This window comes from Mastigoproctus giganteus, chromosome 7 (assembly GCF_048544385.1).
Source record: "Mastigoproctus giganteus isolate SK-2022 chromosome 7, ASM4854438v1, whole genome shotgun sequence".
In the NCBI taxonomy this organism is placed as follows: Eukaryota; Metazoa; Arthropoda; class Arachnida; order Uropygi; family Thelyphonidae; genus Mastigoproctus; species Mastigoproctus giganteus.
In genome coordinates, this window is record NC_143581.1 from 37495898 (window position 1) to 37513192 (window position 17295).

The window sequence follows — 17295 nt, forward strand, 5'->3', positions numbered from 1 at the left end:
CTCCCTCCCTCCCTCCCTCTCTCTCTCTCTCTCTTAAGGTAATGCACAGATTTTTTTTTTGGCTGGTGCAGCATAAGCCTCAGGCTTCCTTGCATCATAGAGCTAATAACAATAACAATAATAACACCACTAGCTCACATTTTACTAAAGCACATTTCTGAAGATTGCTACCATAAAACAATAAAAACAATTTCCAGTTGCGTTTCTGCTAGTGGAATCTGTCATAAACTGGTAGTAAACTCGATCTAATTGCATTTGCGATAATACCGATAGCTGGAATTGTGTGGGTTTTTACATTATTATGGTGAACTGTTTCCCCCTTCACCGATATAAAAAACAAAATACTTTTTCAGAATCTTCTCTTCATTGCCATTGTGTTGCTTTCAGTTGGGGTGATTCCGCTTTTGACTGCCATTTCTTGTAAACATAAAGGCAAATCGTGCATAAGCGAATTTGGTTCGTGTTATACACTATATCTTTCCCCTATCTATAAATCGTGTATGATCGAATTCGTGTAGTATAAACGTGTTATTCAAGGACTGACTGTATAAAGCCTTAAATGGGTTGAGAATGCTAAATTGTGATGGGATTCTTCCACTTATTCAGATTACGAACCTGAGGGGACATAAATTGAAATTGTGGAAAGACAGATGTAGAATAGATGTGCGGAAATTTCCCTTTAGCCAGCGGGTGGTTAATTGCTGGAACAAACTTTCAATTATATCCATGTTTGCTGCTTGTTCCACTTTTTCGGCATTTTTGCACGCAACACGCTCAGCAGAGGGTCCAAGAATAGCATCGCATGCCATTTTATTGTCGGTGATTCAGTTTGTTTACAGCATTTGTGTGCTCTACATCTCTTTGTATTCTGGTAATTTTCCAAACTTTCAAACTTTTTAATGTTATATTTTGTTATATATAATATTTTTGTGTTCCAGTGGCATCTAAGTATAGTACTAGTGATTAAAAAAAGGGGTCGTAAGCCTCTTAATTTAAATGCCAAGTTAGAAATGATTAAACTAAGTGAGCAAGGTATGTCTGTGGCTGAGATTGGCCGTAAGTCTATCTCAGCCATTGGTTTGGCTCGCCAAACAGTCATTAAATTTGTGAAGGCTAAGGAGAAAGTGTTGAAGGAAATTAGAAGTGCTACAACAGTGAACACTAAAGTTATAAGAAAACGTGATAGCCTTATTGCTGACATGGAAAAACCTTTACTGATATGAATTGAACATCAAACCAGTCACAATGTGCCTTTAAGCCAAGCCATCATCCAAGACAAGGCCCTAAATCACTTCAATGCTATGAAGGCTGAGAGAGAGAGATGAAGAAGCTGCTGAAGATAAATTTGAAGCTGCCAGAGGCTGGTTTAAGGAAAGAACCCATCTCCACAACATCCAAGTGCAAGGTGAAGCAGCTAGTGCTGATACAGTAGCTGCAGAAAGTTATCCATGTGAGCTTTCTAAGATCATCGAAGATGGTGGATATACTAAGCAGCATATTTTCAATGTGGGCGAAACAGCCCTATATTGGAAGAAGATGCTGTCTAGGACTTTTATTGCTAAAGAGGAGAAGTCAATGCCCATCTTCAAAGCTGCAAAAGACAAGCAAACTCTCTGTTGTTAGGGGGCTGGTGATTGCAAGTTGTTCCTATGATGATTTATTACTCAGAAAATCCTAGGGTACTAAAGAACTATGCAAAATCTAGCCTCCCTGTTTATTATAAATCTAATTCAAAAGCTTGGAGATCTTTTCTCAAATTGGTTCACCGACTATTTTAAGCCTACAGTTGAGACTTATTGCAAGGAAAAGAAAATTCCTTTTAAGATTTTACTTCTTGAACAATGTCCCTGGCCATCCTAGAGCTCTAATTGGTTTGTACAAGGAGATAAATGTTATTTTTCTACCTGCATATACAACTTCATTGCTGGAGCCTATAGACCAAGGTGCCATTGCAGCATTTAAATCATATTACTTAAGAAGTTTTGCTACGGCTATAAATGCCTTAGTAGTAGTAGTTGTTGTAGTAGTAGTGGCATGTGATGCAAGAAAGCAAGTGTATGAGCTTATATAGCATCAGCCAAAAAAAAAAAAAAAAAAAAATCACACTATTCCCTCCAAATGCCTGTCCAATTCCTCCTTAAATTTATTTAACCTATCAACTTCCACAACAAATGGAAGTTTGTTCCAGCAATTAACCACCTGCTGGCTTAAAGGCAAACTGGAGCCTAGGCCTTTAGCCACCCACTGGCTAAAGGCCTAATCTCCAGCCACTGCAATTTGCAGAACTTAAAAAAAAAAAAAAAATTTGGGTGCTAGTAACTTGTGAACTAGTATTTGTTTTCTCTCTCTTTTTTCTACATTTTTTGTTTCTTCTAAAATAGTTTTCTAACTTCAATTTGCTCACATTTTCCAAAAGTTTGCAATGTCCAAATGATTGCAATGTCTTTTTTTAGCATACATTAAGAATGAATTAGTGATACTGAGTATTTATGAAATATTGCTTTTATTGCAAATTTATTTGTTCATTTTGTATGTAGAGTAGGTTATTTTGTTTAGTTATATCACTAGGTATTTAGTTACAGTCGCAGAGTATATATAAAATGTTACAAAATGCATAATCATAATGATTTATAAAGAATTAAAATAATGAACCTAAAATTAAGGGAAAGTACCAAGCAAATTTAGGGCAAAAGTGTATTATTAATTACAATTTTAGGTAATTTCATTATGTTAATGATTTATATGCGGTTAAATAAATCAAGCCTATGTGCATTTAAGACTTCTTTCTTGATTAAGGGCATAATTACTTTTATACACCTTCGATTTGGATTTACGCCTAAAATATTTTTTAAGATGTGGTATTTTGGACATTTAGATCATTTGTTATCATAACTTTTTAGGAATTTAATTTTTTTCTTTGTTTTTATTTAATCTTTGGGATAAATTTGTTTCTACAAATTGTTGCATTCCTGTTTGGAAGGTAACTATTTGTAGAAACTCTTAATTAGATACTTTGTATGTGTTGTATGCTACTTTTGATGTTTTAATATTAGATTGTACATCTTAATGCAGGAATATTAATTTATGGTATTGTTCGGCAAATTTTATTACAAAGGGTACTAGGAAAGTTTTGCAATATGACGCAACAATGAATCACAGGAAGCTGCTTGTTGCTGCATGTTGAGACATGTTCATACGTGCATAGTAGCCGCCGCGCCAAGTCGATGGGCTCAGTTATTCATTAGTAGTGAGAGTGTAAAGTGCTTGCGATGGCATCGTGGTCACGAAATGAGATAAGGACAGTTTTGCGGTATAATTTCGTGCGTGGTTTAACTATAGACCAGTGCTTAGAAGAAATGACTCTTGCACTAGATGATGATTGTCCACATCGTACAACGATATTCAGGTGGTATAGAGAATTCCAAAGGGGAAATTTCACTCTGGAGCATTCTGAGAGGCCGGGAAGGCCACGAACATCAGTTACGGAGGAAAACATTACTGCTGTGAGGAAAATGCTTGACGAAAACAGGCGAGTGACCTACCAACAGATAGAGGATACTTTTGGCCTAAATGCACCAGCAATTCGTTCGATTCTGCAAGATCATTTGCACGTGAAGAAACTTTGTTCTCTCTGGGTGCCGCATCAACTGACTGAAGAGCAGATGACACGACGTGTAACTTGGTGCCGGGAGATGTTAAAAAAGTTTGATAAGGGACAATCTCGGTATGTGAACAACATCGTGACAGGTGACGAGACTTGGCTGTACTATTACGATCTGCCGACCAAGGCTCAAAACAAAGTTTGGGTCTTTGATGATGACGACACACCCGTAATTGTCAGAAAATCCCGATCTGTAAAGAAGAAAATGATAGCTGTATTTTTCAAATCGAGTGGAATTGTGGAACGTGTCGTTTTGGACACGCAGAAGACAGTCACAGCTAAGTGGTATACTGAACAATACCTGCCTAAAGTCATTGGATCTATGAAGAACCTGCGGCCAAAGTCAAGAATGGACACCTGGTACCTCCATCACGAAAATGCTCCAGCTCACCGCACCAAAGCCTGCACCGAATATTTGACCACGACAGGACTGAAACTTCTCGAGCACCCTCCCTACAGTCCAGACCTTGCTCCCTGCGACTTTGCACTGTTCCCGCATGTGAAAATGAAGCTAAAAGGGAGGCAGTTTTCCAGTGATGAGGACCTTCTATGGGCTTGGGACAACAAGTGTGCTTTACTCCCTAGTGAAACTTGGCAGAACTGGTTTAAAGATTGGTTTCGGAGGATGGAGAGGTGTATTGAATTTCGAGGAAATTACTTTGAAAAAATTAAATAAACAAAGCTGTATTGCAAAACTTTCCTAGTACCCTTTGTATGATATCAGAATTATTTTTTATCTCCAGTTCCTTGGTTACTGCATCATAGTAACCTATCAGATTGGTTAGACAAAACCACCTCTTAACAAGTGCAGCAGAGACGGTCAGGAACAATTATACTTGTGTTACTTCTTTTAGTAGTGACTCCATTATTTTCCCTCGAACAGATGTTAAGCTAACAGGTCTGTAATTATTCATATTACCTTTTGATCCTCCATTGTGAATTGGGGATATATTTGTACATCTCCAGTCTGTAGGGACCTCTCCTGAAACCAAGGATGCTCTCATAATTATGACTAAGAATTGGTTACCTCCTCTGCTTCATCCTTTAATAGGATTGGATAGATCTCTTCCATTCCAGTTGCCATTTTTATGTTCAACTTCAACAGTTTCTCTTCCACTTCCCATTCAGTTATCACAAAGTCATTTAGCTTCCTGTTAGAGTTTGATGAACTTATGGCATCCCCCTCATGTAAAGAATTCCTCGTGTACGAATTCATTCAATACCTATTCAATTTGTCTGCAACCTGAGCAGGGTCATCAACAGTAAACCCATAGATATCAAGTGTTCCAATGTGATTCAACCCCTTACTCCTACTGTTAATATAATCATAGAAGTTTTAGCTGCTTTTCTTTGCCAGCAACCTCTCATCTGCCTTACCTTTCCTAACCTCCTTTATGACTCTATTACAGACTAATTTATATATATCATAGGCTTCTGTATCACCTGATAATTTATATGCATCCCATTCACTTTTCTTCTCTGCAATGTGTGTAAATAGTTCATATGACATCCATTTATGTCTGAGCCTTGAATAGTATTTTGACAGTAGTTGTGTCTTTAATTAAATTCCATGTTAGTACACTGATCATTGTCAGTGGGCATTTTACTTGCAGACTCTTAATGCATGTAGAATCACTGCTGATTCTGAACTAATAAATACATGGGCTGTGTTAGAGGTAACTAAGATTAAGAACATGTGCAGATATACTTCATGAATGCTAATGCTGGGTGCATTGTAAATAAATTTGATGAAGTACTGATTAAGTCATCAAATGCAGACTTTATAGGAATAGTGGAAACGCAGTGTCATTCAGACATAAGTGATGCCGAATTTGAATATGCGGTTATTCTCTTAGTTAAGAAGCATATTAAATCTGAGGCAGTGCATCTGGTTGACATGGGTAATGAGTGCAATGTTGAGTCAGTTTTATGATATAAGCACTAGGAAAACAAAACTTGGAATAAGTGTGTGTTATAGGCCTTATGACTGTGATGAGTATACCAAACAGCTACATGGAGAAATAGAATGTCTCATAACAGGGTATTTTAAATTTCCAGTGTTGACTGGAATTTGGTCACTCACAGACTAGCAAGACTTGTGTATTTCTTGGATGGTTGTTTTCTACAGCAATGTGTTAGAGAGACAACAAGAGGAAGCAATACTCTTCTGGATGTCAGCAGTGATTCTTCATGCATTAACAATTGGATGTATTGTACATAAATTTTTGAAACTTGTATGATCTGTATATATGCTTTTTCACTGTATCCAAATTTTTTTTTAATAGAATTTGATATGAGCAAGATATGTTCTTATCTTGTATTTCCACCTTGATATGGACACTTCTGATACTTTCCTTATAGCGTTCTATTGAATCAGTCATTCTGATTGAAGAAAATGAAGAAGCAAGACGTGTCATGCTCACACATCCTCCTGATAATTGCAAAGAGTGCTATACGAAGAAGGGAGACCAGGTGTTTGCCAGCCCTTCATTTAGGTATTACTCTTGTAAGACAGAAAGAGTAAAATTTCTTAACACAGAAAGCAAGGAATCAAAAATCAGGTGATTATTATAAGGCACATGTTAAGTTTAAAGGTTTAAAATTGATTGACAGTGGAAAATATAAAATATTAGTGAAATAAAATATTTTTCAAGTGAAATAATTCTTATTTAGTGAATGCACTAGTTTTTCATTCTTAGTAACTGACTTTTAAATGATAATGTGTTTTTCAAAAATTAGAAAATTTTTCAGTTGATTTTGTACACTCTCACTTCCTGAAAAATATAATATTAGTATCAACTCAAGTACAAATAGCATATCGTGCCACTTTATTTTTAATTACTTTAAAACAAAATTATCTTACCTAGCAAAAAAACTTTACATGATATATGTAAAGTTCTTGTAGATTTCCAATTGGGAAAAGACAGATTTTCATCTACACTGCGGAAGACAATGAAAACTAGGGCAAAATCAATGAAGCAGGTACTGCAAAGGTGGATAAATTAAAATTAAATTAATTGGTTTTGTTTAGTAGAAATTCTTTGATTGCATAAGTGGACTTTTCGGAATAAATAGGCATAGAGTGATTGAGATGAGACTAGATTTTCTTCTTTTGAGAGGTATTCTCCGGAGTAGAATAGAAAAATGTAGGTTCTAGGACAACCTATACTTTTAAAAATGCAAAAAAATTACCCCTCCCTAAAAACATCCCCTCTTCGCTTAAAATTATTTATGTTTAATAAGATAATTCATTTAAACTGCCATAACTCCTTTACTAATTATCCAATTTTAATGCAACTTTCGATAAATAACATGTCAGAAGAAATACTAGTTTTTAAAAATATTTTCTATATTCAAAATCAAATATATGTTCAGTATTATTTTGTAACCCACAGTAAATTAATTTTAAATCATCTTTTAAATTTTTTAATATCAATATTAGATAAGGTTTGGTTAAACTTCTCAGGCATTTAAATTCTTTCCTCATCATAAAATTATCGGTTATTTTTTTAGTAGGAAAGATTTGTAGCTTTGTATTAAAACTATCTGCCATTAAATAGTCATTTTTCCCCCCCAAGCTATTTTATTTCATACATCATTTTGCTAACATATACGCTTGTGTTCACAGAAAGTGCATCACCCCTTAAAATCGTAATTGTTGTCCAATATATGGCAATATTTCTTACATATTGCATCAGATGAGAGTGACACGTGTAGGTGATGATATAATGTTGTATCAGCTGTTACTTTCAGCTATATAAGCACGCTCTGCAAGAGTTAGTCATTCCTTGCTTGTGTCAGGATGGAGAGTTATGTGCAGTAGACACCACGAAGAAAGAGTGTTATTGTTACTTTACGTGAGGAAGGATGTTCTTCCCGTCATATTGCTTATAGAGTGTCTTGTAATCAGTCGGCAGTGAGTGGATTTTTTTCCAAACTCAAGAATACTGGTTCTGCTGATAAAAAAGAAACCGGATGCAAACGAATCTCTATGCCAAAACAGGACCATGTTTTGAGGCGATTGTGCCTTAAAACCGTAAAGCTTTTTCAACTCAGCTGAAAAGAGAATGGGAAGAACATAGAGGAGTGGTGGCAAGTGCAGTAACAGTCAGAAGATGCCTCTTCAAAAATGGACTTGTAGCCTGTTGTCCTAAGAAGCCCCTCCTCACACAAAAAAATGAAAAAGGCCCAATTAATTTAGTGTAAGGAGCATGCCAAATGGTTATTTTCTTGGATGAGAAGAAATTCAACCTACTTGGCTCTGATGGGAGACAAATGATTCACCATAGACTTGGTGAAGAATACCATCCAGACTGTATGGTGACTACAGTGAAATTCCCTACCAGCCAAATGGGAATGCATTTCGTATCACGGAGTAGGTCATCTGCAGTTTATAAAAGGTTCCTTAAATGCCAATGAATATCTGGCTATATTGGAAGGCAAATTCCTGCAAACCATTAGAGACCATTTCAACCTGCCAAGTAACTGCATCTTTCAGGGCGACTCTGCTCCTTGTCATCGGGCGGAAAGTGTAAGTAGGCACTTCTGTAGTTACATTAGCTTCATTTCTGCATTAAAGGTTCAACAATAATGTGTTTACATTTGTTACAGATGAAAAAATGGTTGGAAGAATGGTCCATTACAACTGTTAGCTGGCCAGGAAACAGCCAGGACCTGAATCCTGTAGAGAGCTGTTGACATCGTGTGGAATCTGCAGTTGCCAGAAAGAAACCAAAGACCCTTTGTGAACTTCAGGAAGTCATAATTTGTGTTTGGAACCACAAACTATTAGTTGATTATCTTCAGAAATTGATCTTGTCAAAGCCTCAATGATGTGCTGCTGTCATCAGGCTCAGAGGTGGTCCAACTAAATATTAGCTTGCACCTGGTGAAACTTCTCATTTTGTTTTCCATTTAAAATGATAAACTGAAGCAAATTGAGGGCTTCTGATAATATTTCAGCTATTTTTTTTTTTTTTTTTTTTTTTTTTTTTGTAGTTGTTGGCCCATTGGCTTCTGTGGCCATAATGCACCTCCCAAGGTTTTTGCAGTACTTTGATCCAAGCCCGAGGCGGGATTTGAACCCGCGACCTTTGGGTTGCCAGGCAGGCACTTTACCCACCTGGCTAGCCCGGTCGGCATTTCAGCTATAACTGTCGTGTATACCAAAACTGGCTTGTATAAAGGTTGCAAATGCAACCATTATACAAGCCTTTATATATTCCAAAAATTGGAATATTTTGTGACCACCTGTCAAATATTACTTAGCTTTGCCTTAACTTAATAAATATATTTTGTTTATATTTTTATTTATGATGCTAGTCATTAAGGTAACATATCATTGTGAAAAAGGGTTTGAAATGTGAAATTTCTAGGCAATACACTTTCTTTGAACACCAGTGTATGTAACTAACCTTTTATAATTTTTGCTTATGAATTCATTGTTTAATGATTTAAAACATCACCACACCAGTTTATTTTCATTTTATGTGTATTTATGAGTTCTTTACTTATTGATTTGTACTTTGCTGTTTCCACTCTGATTTGCCTAGTAGTTCGATGAACATCTTCTGATAACTGTTGATATTTATTAATAATTTGTATATTTAGTACATCAGCAAAATAAAGGGAAAAGTACTGCCAAGTGTTTGAAACTGAGTTACTTTTATCATGTTTAATTTGTCTTTGAATTCCCAAATAAATTCCCAGTTTACCTTATATGCATGTTCTTTAATAAACTTTCAGAGATAGGTTGATGTTTAGATATTATATTCCAGTCAATCTTTTCATGAAATTCTTTTATAAAGCTTTCTGAGAGTTTTTGTTCTTTAGAAATAATATTCCAATTGAGATAATCCTTAAATTGTCTAGCGAACTGTCCAGAGAGAGTAGGATCTCTAGATACTTCATCCCGTTTTACAGTATTAGGTTTAAAAAGGTCTTCAGGAATTTTAATTTAATTAATATCTATTTTTTTCAATTAAATAACAACTATATTTTTATCCAATAATTGTAATTTTCCTTCCTCTTCAGATTACATTAAGCAGTACATTCGATAATTTTTATTGTTTTTTAATTTCCACTGAAATAAAACTTCAATTGATTCAATATTTACATAAATCCAAGTGTTTCTTGACTGAACTAATTTTATTGACATCATAATGTATTATTGGATATATGTTTTTGAACTAAAATAATCAACAATTACACACCTTCATCACAGCACATATTTTTTATTCCTGCAGCCAAAGAACTTACATACTAATTTTGTTCATATTTTATCCTAAATTTTATCCTAAATTTATGAACAAAATTACGGACATCTTTTTCCTGGCACCTCAACATAACATGATTCTAAATTCAAATTATCAAAAATCATGTTATGTTTTTTATTTTCAAAAATGTCCCATTTCCGAAACATGAAAATGTGAGAGGGTAATTTCTCTGTATTAGAAACTAACCAATTATAAACTAACCATTGCATTAAATAAATACACATTGCCACAATCCCATAACAAGTTAACAGTTTCTCTTGATATAATATAGAGATACGGTTGAATGAAGTATGGTACTGCAACAGGATCTAGAAAAGTTGAGCAGATGGGCGGGCTGTAAGGTGACAATTCAAGTTTAACATTGACAAATCCAAAGTACTACATATAGGTAGTAGTAATCCCAGAGTAACATATCAACTGTGCGAAACTACACTCAGGAAAGTGGAGAATGAAAAAGACCTGGGGGTAATCTTGTGGTCAGATATGAATCTTTCTGAGTAGTGCAGACAGGCTGCAAGAGTAGCTCATGGGTCTTGTCAGTGATATACAGGAATTTTTCTACCATGGATAAGGAGGCGATTATCCCCATGTATAAGGCAATGGGCATACTACACTTGAGTACTGCATACAGGTCTGGAGGCCTCATATTATGAAGGGTGTAGAGCTGCTGGAACAAGTACAAAGTAGCAGTAGTAGTGGCATGTGATGCAAGAAAGCAAGTGTATGAGCTTGTGCAGCATCAGCCAAAAAAAAAAGACAAAACAATTCCCTCTAAATATTTGTCGAGTTCCTCCTTAAATTTATTTAACCTATCAAAACTTCCACGACAGATGGAAGTTTGTTCCAGCTATTAACCACCATCTGGCTAAAGGCAAATTTCTGCATATCTATTCTACATCTATCCTTCCTCAATTTCAATTTATGCCCCCTTAGGTTTGTAATCTGAACAAGTGGAAGAATCCCATCAGGATTCAACGTGCTCAACCCATTCAAGGCCTTATACACCTCAATCAGATCACCTCGCAGGTGCCTTGTCTCCAGCTGCTGCAATTTGCAAACTTAAGCCTCTCTTGGTAAGAGGATCCCTTCATTCCCCTCCCCAATCTTGTTGCCCTTCTCTGTACACGCTCAAGCAAATCTACATCCTTCCTAAAATGAGACCTCCAGACCTGTATGTATAAAGTAATGGGCAAGTGTGGCTTGCCCATTACCTTATACAGAGGGACAATCACCTCCTTCTCCCTGCTAGAAAAATTCCTGTATAACATTGACAACACCCCATGACCTGCCCTGGCAGCCTGTCTGCATTACTCAGAAAACTTCATATCTGACTGCACAATTACGCCCAGGTCTCTTTCATTTTCTACCACCTTAAGTGTAGTTCTACACGGTTGGTATGTTTCTTTGGGGTTACTTCTGTCTATATGCAGTACTTTGAATTTTTCAATGTTAAACTTCAGTTGCCACTTCTCAGCCCATCTGCCAAAATTTTCTAGATCCTGTTGCAGTAACACACTGCCATTACTGTCATTAAAACCCTGCCAACCTTTGTATCATCTGCAAACTTCGATACTAAGCCTGATATACCTTCATCAATATCATTGATAAATATACAAAAACAACAATGAACCCAACACCAAACCCTGTGGGACTCCACTAATAACATTAGTCCACGAAGAGCAGCACCCATTGATTACCACCTTCTGTCTTCTCCTTTTATCCATTGTACCAGCTTCTCCTTAATACCATTCTGCTCCAATTTGTACAGTAGTCTTCCATGCACAACAATGTCAAAAGCTTTCCTGAAATCCAAGTATATGATATCAAAATTATTTTTGCATCCAGTTCCTTTGTAACCACATCATAATAACCAATCAAATTTGTCAGACAAGACTTTCTCTTAAGAAACCCATGCTGTATCTGAATTATTGCCCGCAGTCTTGTCTAGATGATCCTGCAATGCATCTTTAACCAATGACTCCATTATTTTACCAGGAACAGAAGTTAAACTAACTGGTCTGTAATTACTCGTGTCACCGTTCGATCCCCCCTTTGTTTTATGATAGTAACCCCTAGAAAAGTGCTTTAGTAAAATGTGAGGTATTAATAGTGTATCTCTGCCTTTATGGTGTTGTTTGTTCAGTTGCTACACGCGCGCAGCTTTCTTTATGTGTATCAGGTGTGACTCCTCAATTTTGTAATTGTGCTTTATTCCCTAAAAATCAGTAAAATACTTAAAAGGTGTGAAAAGGAAGTGTCCCAGAGAAGACACTGCAGATTCAGAGGCGGACTGGGTCAAAAATTTTCTTACCTGGGAAAATTTGTAGTGGTCTATGGTTTATGGCCAAAATCACACCGGCCTCCTGCCCACCGGGGTTTCCCCGGTAAGGCTTATGGCTAGTCTGTCTATGTCAATAGAGAAAAAATATGAAATTGTGAAACGCTTTGAGTGAATTTGAATGACCATGTGATATTGTACGTGCTACAGACCTAAATGTGGCAATGCCAAGAATTAGGAGAGGGTGCTGACTCTCTTTAGAAAATACAGCTGCGAGTTACAGGCTCCGAAAAAAACGATAAGTTTTTGCTTATTATTTACATAATTGTTATTTTATATTGTACTTAATACGTTGTCTTATAGTTCTAATTACGCTGGTTATTTTTATTTTTATTTGTATAAACAGTTTTTGTAGATTTATGTAATACTTTATAAAACCGTTATTTCATTCGAATATTGCAGGCATTGTTTTGTATATAGTGATCTGGAATTCAAATTTTTAATTGAGGTAGTTAGGTAGCTCTAACGTATAATTATAGAAACAGTAATACGCTTCACTGTTTCTATTAGATAGCGTACTGTTGACATTTAATTTAATTTAATCTATTGATCTAATTAATTTAAAATATCATGCCCCAAACTAGAGAAGCAAAGCAACGGGCACAAAGTGGCAGGAGTGCTGTGACTCGGGGGAGAACTGAGGGGGCGATTCTCCAACGCATCACAGACTTAAAAAATGTGCAACTTGTGAAATGTTTGCCGAACTATCTGGAATGGAACATGATATTGCCATGGGGGATGTCTTTGTGTGTGCGCGATGTAAGGAGTGTAAGGAAATCAGGTGACAACTCAGCATTGTTATGGGCCTATATGAGAGTTTGAAGGACAGGGAGGATGCCCTCGAAAGATCTAAATTGCGGGGCCCATCAGGCTCTCAGCTGCCCACATCAACGCCAGAGCTTGCACTTGGTCATCACGCAACACAGCAGCAACCTAAAAGGCAGAATGCGCTGGTGCCTCAGGAACTAGTAGTTGTTGGTGACTCTATTGTCAGGGAAACATCCTTTGTAGAAAGGATAGATGGAACAGGACCAGGGTATGTCTGCCAGGGGCAAAGGTTGATGACGTTGTAGAGCAGATATCATCTTTTAAGGGCACAAAAGGTGATATAGTTGTACACGTTGGCACTAATGATATTAAGAGTAGGAGACCGGCAGAATTACTTAACACGTACAGGTCACTAATGAAAAAAAGCCGTGAATTAGGGTTGAATTTGAAAGTGTCTGCAATTCTGCCCAAACACGATAGGAGGGAGTATATGATGAGAGCCTTGTAGATCAATTCGGCCCTGGAAAGATTGAGCAAGGCTCAAGGGGTAGAATTTTTTTCAGCCTGGACTGTACTTGTTAACAGGAGAGATTGCTTCTACAGGGATGGGATACACTTAAATAGAAAGGGTGCAAGAATATTTGCTGATGCTATCGAGGCAGTGTTAGGTGGGTAGGAAAACTGATAGCTTGGGGGGATACAAGGACTAATAGTTTAACAGTAGCCGTAGGCAGAGGTGAAGGTGATTCTTGCACAACTTCTATTAGAATAAGTAGCGACCTGGAGCGAGGGATGTTGGGGGTTTCAGGGACGGATGTCAGTCATCGTGAAACAGGTGGGTATATGGGATGTGTTAGAGTGGCTGGGAATAGGAATAGTTGCATGTATACTTGCATGTATACCAATGCTAGAAGTATAGTAATTGAATTTGATGAATTTGAAGTGTTGGTCAAGACATCAAAGGCGGATATTGTTGGGATATCAGAGATGTGGTGTCACACAGATATAAGGAATGCCGAACTGGAATTTGGGGAGTACAATGTGTACAGAAAGGATAGACAGGATAGGAAGGGAGGAGGTGTTATGCTGTTAATAAAGAAAAACATAAAATCAAAAGAAGTGCATCCAGTTGATATAGATGAACAGTGCACTGTTGAGTCAGTTTGGTGTGACATAAGCACTGCGAAAGCAAAAATTAGAGTAGGAGTGTGTTATAGGCCTAATGACTCGAATGAGTACAATGAACAATTGTACAGAGAAATAGAGTGGGCTAGTAAATCGGAATGTCTTATAATGGGGGATTTTAACTTCCCAGATATTGACTGGAACTTGTGGGTTGGGCACTCACACACTAGTCAGACTTTTGTGGATTTATTGGATGATTGTTTTCTGCAGCAGCATGTTCGAGAGGCAACCAGAGAAAGTAATACTCTTGGTCTGGTTATCAGCAGTGATCATTCATGTATTAGGAATTTGCAGATAAAAGAACCACTAGGTGGCAGTGATCACAGTGTACTGACGTGGGATTTACTTAAAAATTTAATTACCATCAGGGGTAAAGGAAAGGGTTTTTGCTTCCGTAAAGGCGAGTACAGTGGTTCCGACAGTTTTTAAATTCTGTACAGTGGGATCAACTGACGATGTTACCAACAGTAAATTCTAAGTGGGAAGCATTCAAGGAATTAATCGTGGAGGCTACTAAAAGTTTCATACCTATTAAGAAATATTGTTCAAGGTTTAGGCCTAAATGGTTGTCAAATGAACTAATGAGACTCGTAACAGAGAAGAAAAATGCATGGGATGCATATAAATTATCAAGCGACTCAGAAGCCTATGGCAGATATAAGTTAATCTGTAATCAGGTCACAAAAGAGGTTCGGAGGGCGAAGGCAGATTACGAGAAATCCTTGGCAAAAGATGCTAAGAAAAACAGCAAGGATTTCTTTACTTATATAAACTCTAAAAGGAAGGGGATGAATCTGATTGGTCCACTTGACATCGATGATTCGACTGTTGATGATCCTGATCAGATAGCAAACAAACTGAATGAGTATTTTGCATCTACATTCACACATGAGGAGTTATTAAGGTTTGAAAATGGCAGAAGGTTATCAAATTGTAGCAGGGTGCTTAATGATCTTGTAATAACTGAGAGCAAAGTGGAAGAGAAATTGTTGAAGTTAAACGTAAGAAAAGCACCTGGAGTGGATGGGATCTATCCAGTTATATTAAAGGAGGCGGCAAAGCAACTAAGCAAACCCTTAGCCATAATTATGAGAGCTTCCTTGGACTCAGGGGAGGTTCCCACTGACTGGAGATGTGCAAATGTATCCCCAATTCACAAAGGGGGATCGAAGGGTGACACGAGTAATTACAGACCAGTTAGTTTAACTTCTGTTCCGGGTAAAATAATGGAGTAGCTGGTTAAAGATGCATTGCAGGATCATCTAGACAAGACTGCAGCAATAATTCAGACACAGCATGGGTTTGTTAAGGGAAAGGCTTGTCTGACAAATTTGATAGGATATTATGATGTGATTACAAAGGAACTGGATGCAAAAAATAATTTTGATATCATATATTTGGATTTCAGGAAAGCTTGTGACACTGTTGCGCATGGAAGACTATTGTACAAATTGGAGCAGAATGGTATTAAGGGTAAGTTGCTACAATGGATAAAAGGATGGTTAAGTGGGAGAAGACAGAGGGTGGTAATCAATGGGTGCTGCTCTTCTTGGACTAATGTTATTAGTGGAGTCCCACAGGGTTTGGTGTTAGGTCTGCTGTTGTTTTGTATATTTATCAATGATATTGATGAAGGTATATCAGGCTTAATGTTGAAGTTTGCAGATGATACAAAGGTTGGCAGGGTTGTTAATGACAGTAATGGCAGTGTGCTACTGCAACAGGATCTAGATAATTTGGGCAGATGGGCCAAGAACTGGAAACTAAAGTTTAACCTTGACAAATGCAAAGTACTGCATATGGGTAGAAGTAACCCCAGAGAAACGTACCAACTGTGTGGTACTACACTTAAGGTGGTAGAAAATGAAAAAGACCTGGGAATAATTGTGCAGTCAGATATGAAGTTTTCTGAGCAATGTAGACAGGCTGCCAGGGCAGGTCATGGGGTTTTGTCAATGATATATAGGAATTTTGCTAGCAGGGAAAAGGAGGTGATTATCTCTCTGTATAAGGCAATAGTCAGGCCACGCCTTGAGTACTGCGTACAGGTCTGGACGCCTCATTTTAGGAATGATGTAGATTTACTTGAGCGTGTACAGAGAAGGGCAACAAGATTGGTGAGGAGAATGAAGGGATCCTCTTACCAAGAGAGGCTTAAGTTCTGCAAATTGCAGTGGCTGGAGACTAGGCACCTGCGCGGTGATCTGATTGAGGTATACAAGGCCTTGAATGGGTTGAGCACACCGAATTCTGATGGGATCCTTCCACTTGTTCAGATTACGAACCTAAAGGGGCATAAATTCAAATTAAGAAAAGACAGATGTAGAATAGATGTGTGGAAATTTGCCTTTAGCCAGCGGGTGGTTAATTGCTGGAACAAACTTCCATCTGTCGTTGTGGAAGTTGATAGGTTAAATAGATTTAAGGAGGAACTGGACAGGCATTTGGAGGCAATGGTGTGATTTTTTTTTTTTTTTTTTTTGGCTGATGCTGCATAAGCTCATACATTTGCTTTCTTGCATCACATGCCACTACTACTACAAAGAATGCAGAGAAAATAAAAACAACTTTCATAGCAGGAACAACTCAAAGTGTAATTAAAATCCATTAGACGGGAATACGGTTAAGACACAAAGAATTGGAAGAGGTGGAATGGCTGTCATCTGTTTGGATAGAAAATCAAACAAAAAACAAGTTTGCTTACGATAGAAGCAAAAGCAGTAGCAATATTTTATTAGCATTAGTAGAGGCATTTGATGCAAGAAAGCAAGCTTATGCAGCATCAGCCAAAAAAAAAAAAAAAAAACCACTTCCACTTCACCCCTCTGTTCGTTCAAAATACCTGTCCAGCTGAGCCTTAAACTTATTTAGGCTATCAACCTCCACCACAAGGGATGGAAGTCTGTTCCACTAACCAACCACCCGCTGGCTAAAGGCAAATTTCCGCACGTCTATCCTACATCTGTCTTTCCTCAATTTGAATTTATGCCATCTCAGGTGATTTTTCTGAGCTAGAGGAAGAATCCCATCAGCATTGAGCATGCTTAAACCATTCAAGGCTTTATACA

The 17295-nt window shown here is 37.3% G+C and overlaps 1 protein-coding gene across 1 annotated transcript in view; it reads left to right on the top strand.

The window, feature by feature from the left end:
* The window catches only part of SMC6 (Structural maintenance of chromosomes 6), a 655684-nt gene that overhangs the window by 433113 nt on the left and 205276 nt on the right, over window positions 1-17295 (top strand). The window contains exon 16 of the mRNA XM_090377619.1: window positions 6023-6222. Within this exon, the coding sequence (XP_090233745.1) occupies window positions 6023-6222 (200 nt within the window). The remainder of the gene's footprint in view (window positions 1-6022; window positions 6223-17295) is intronic.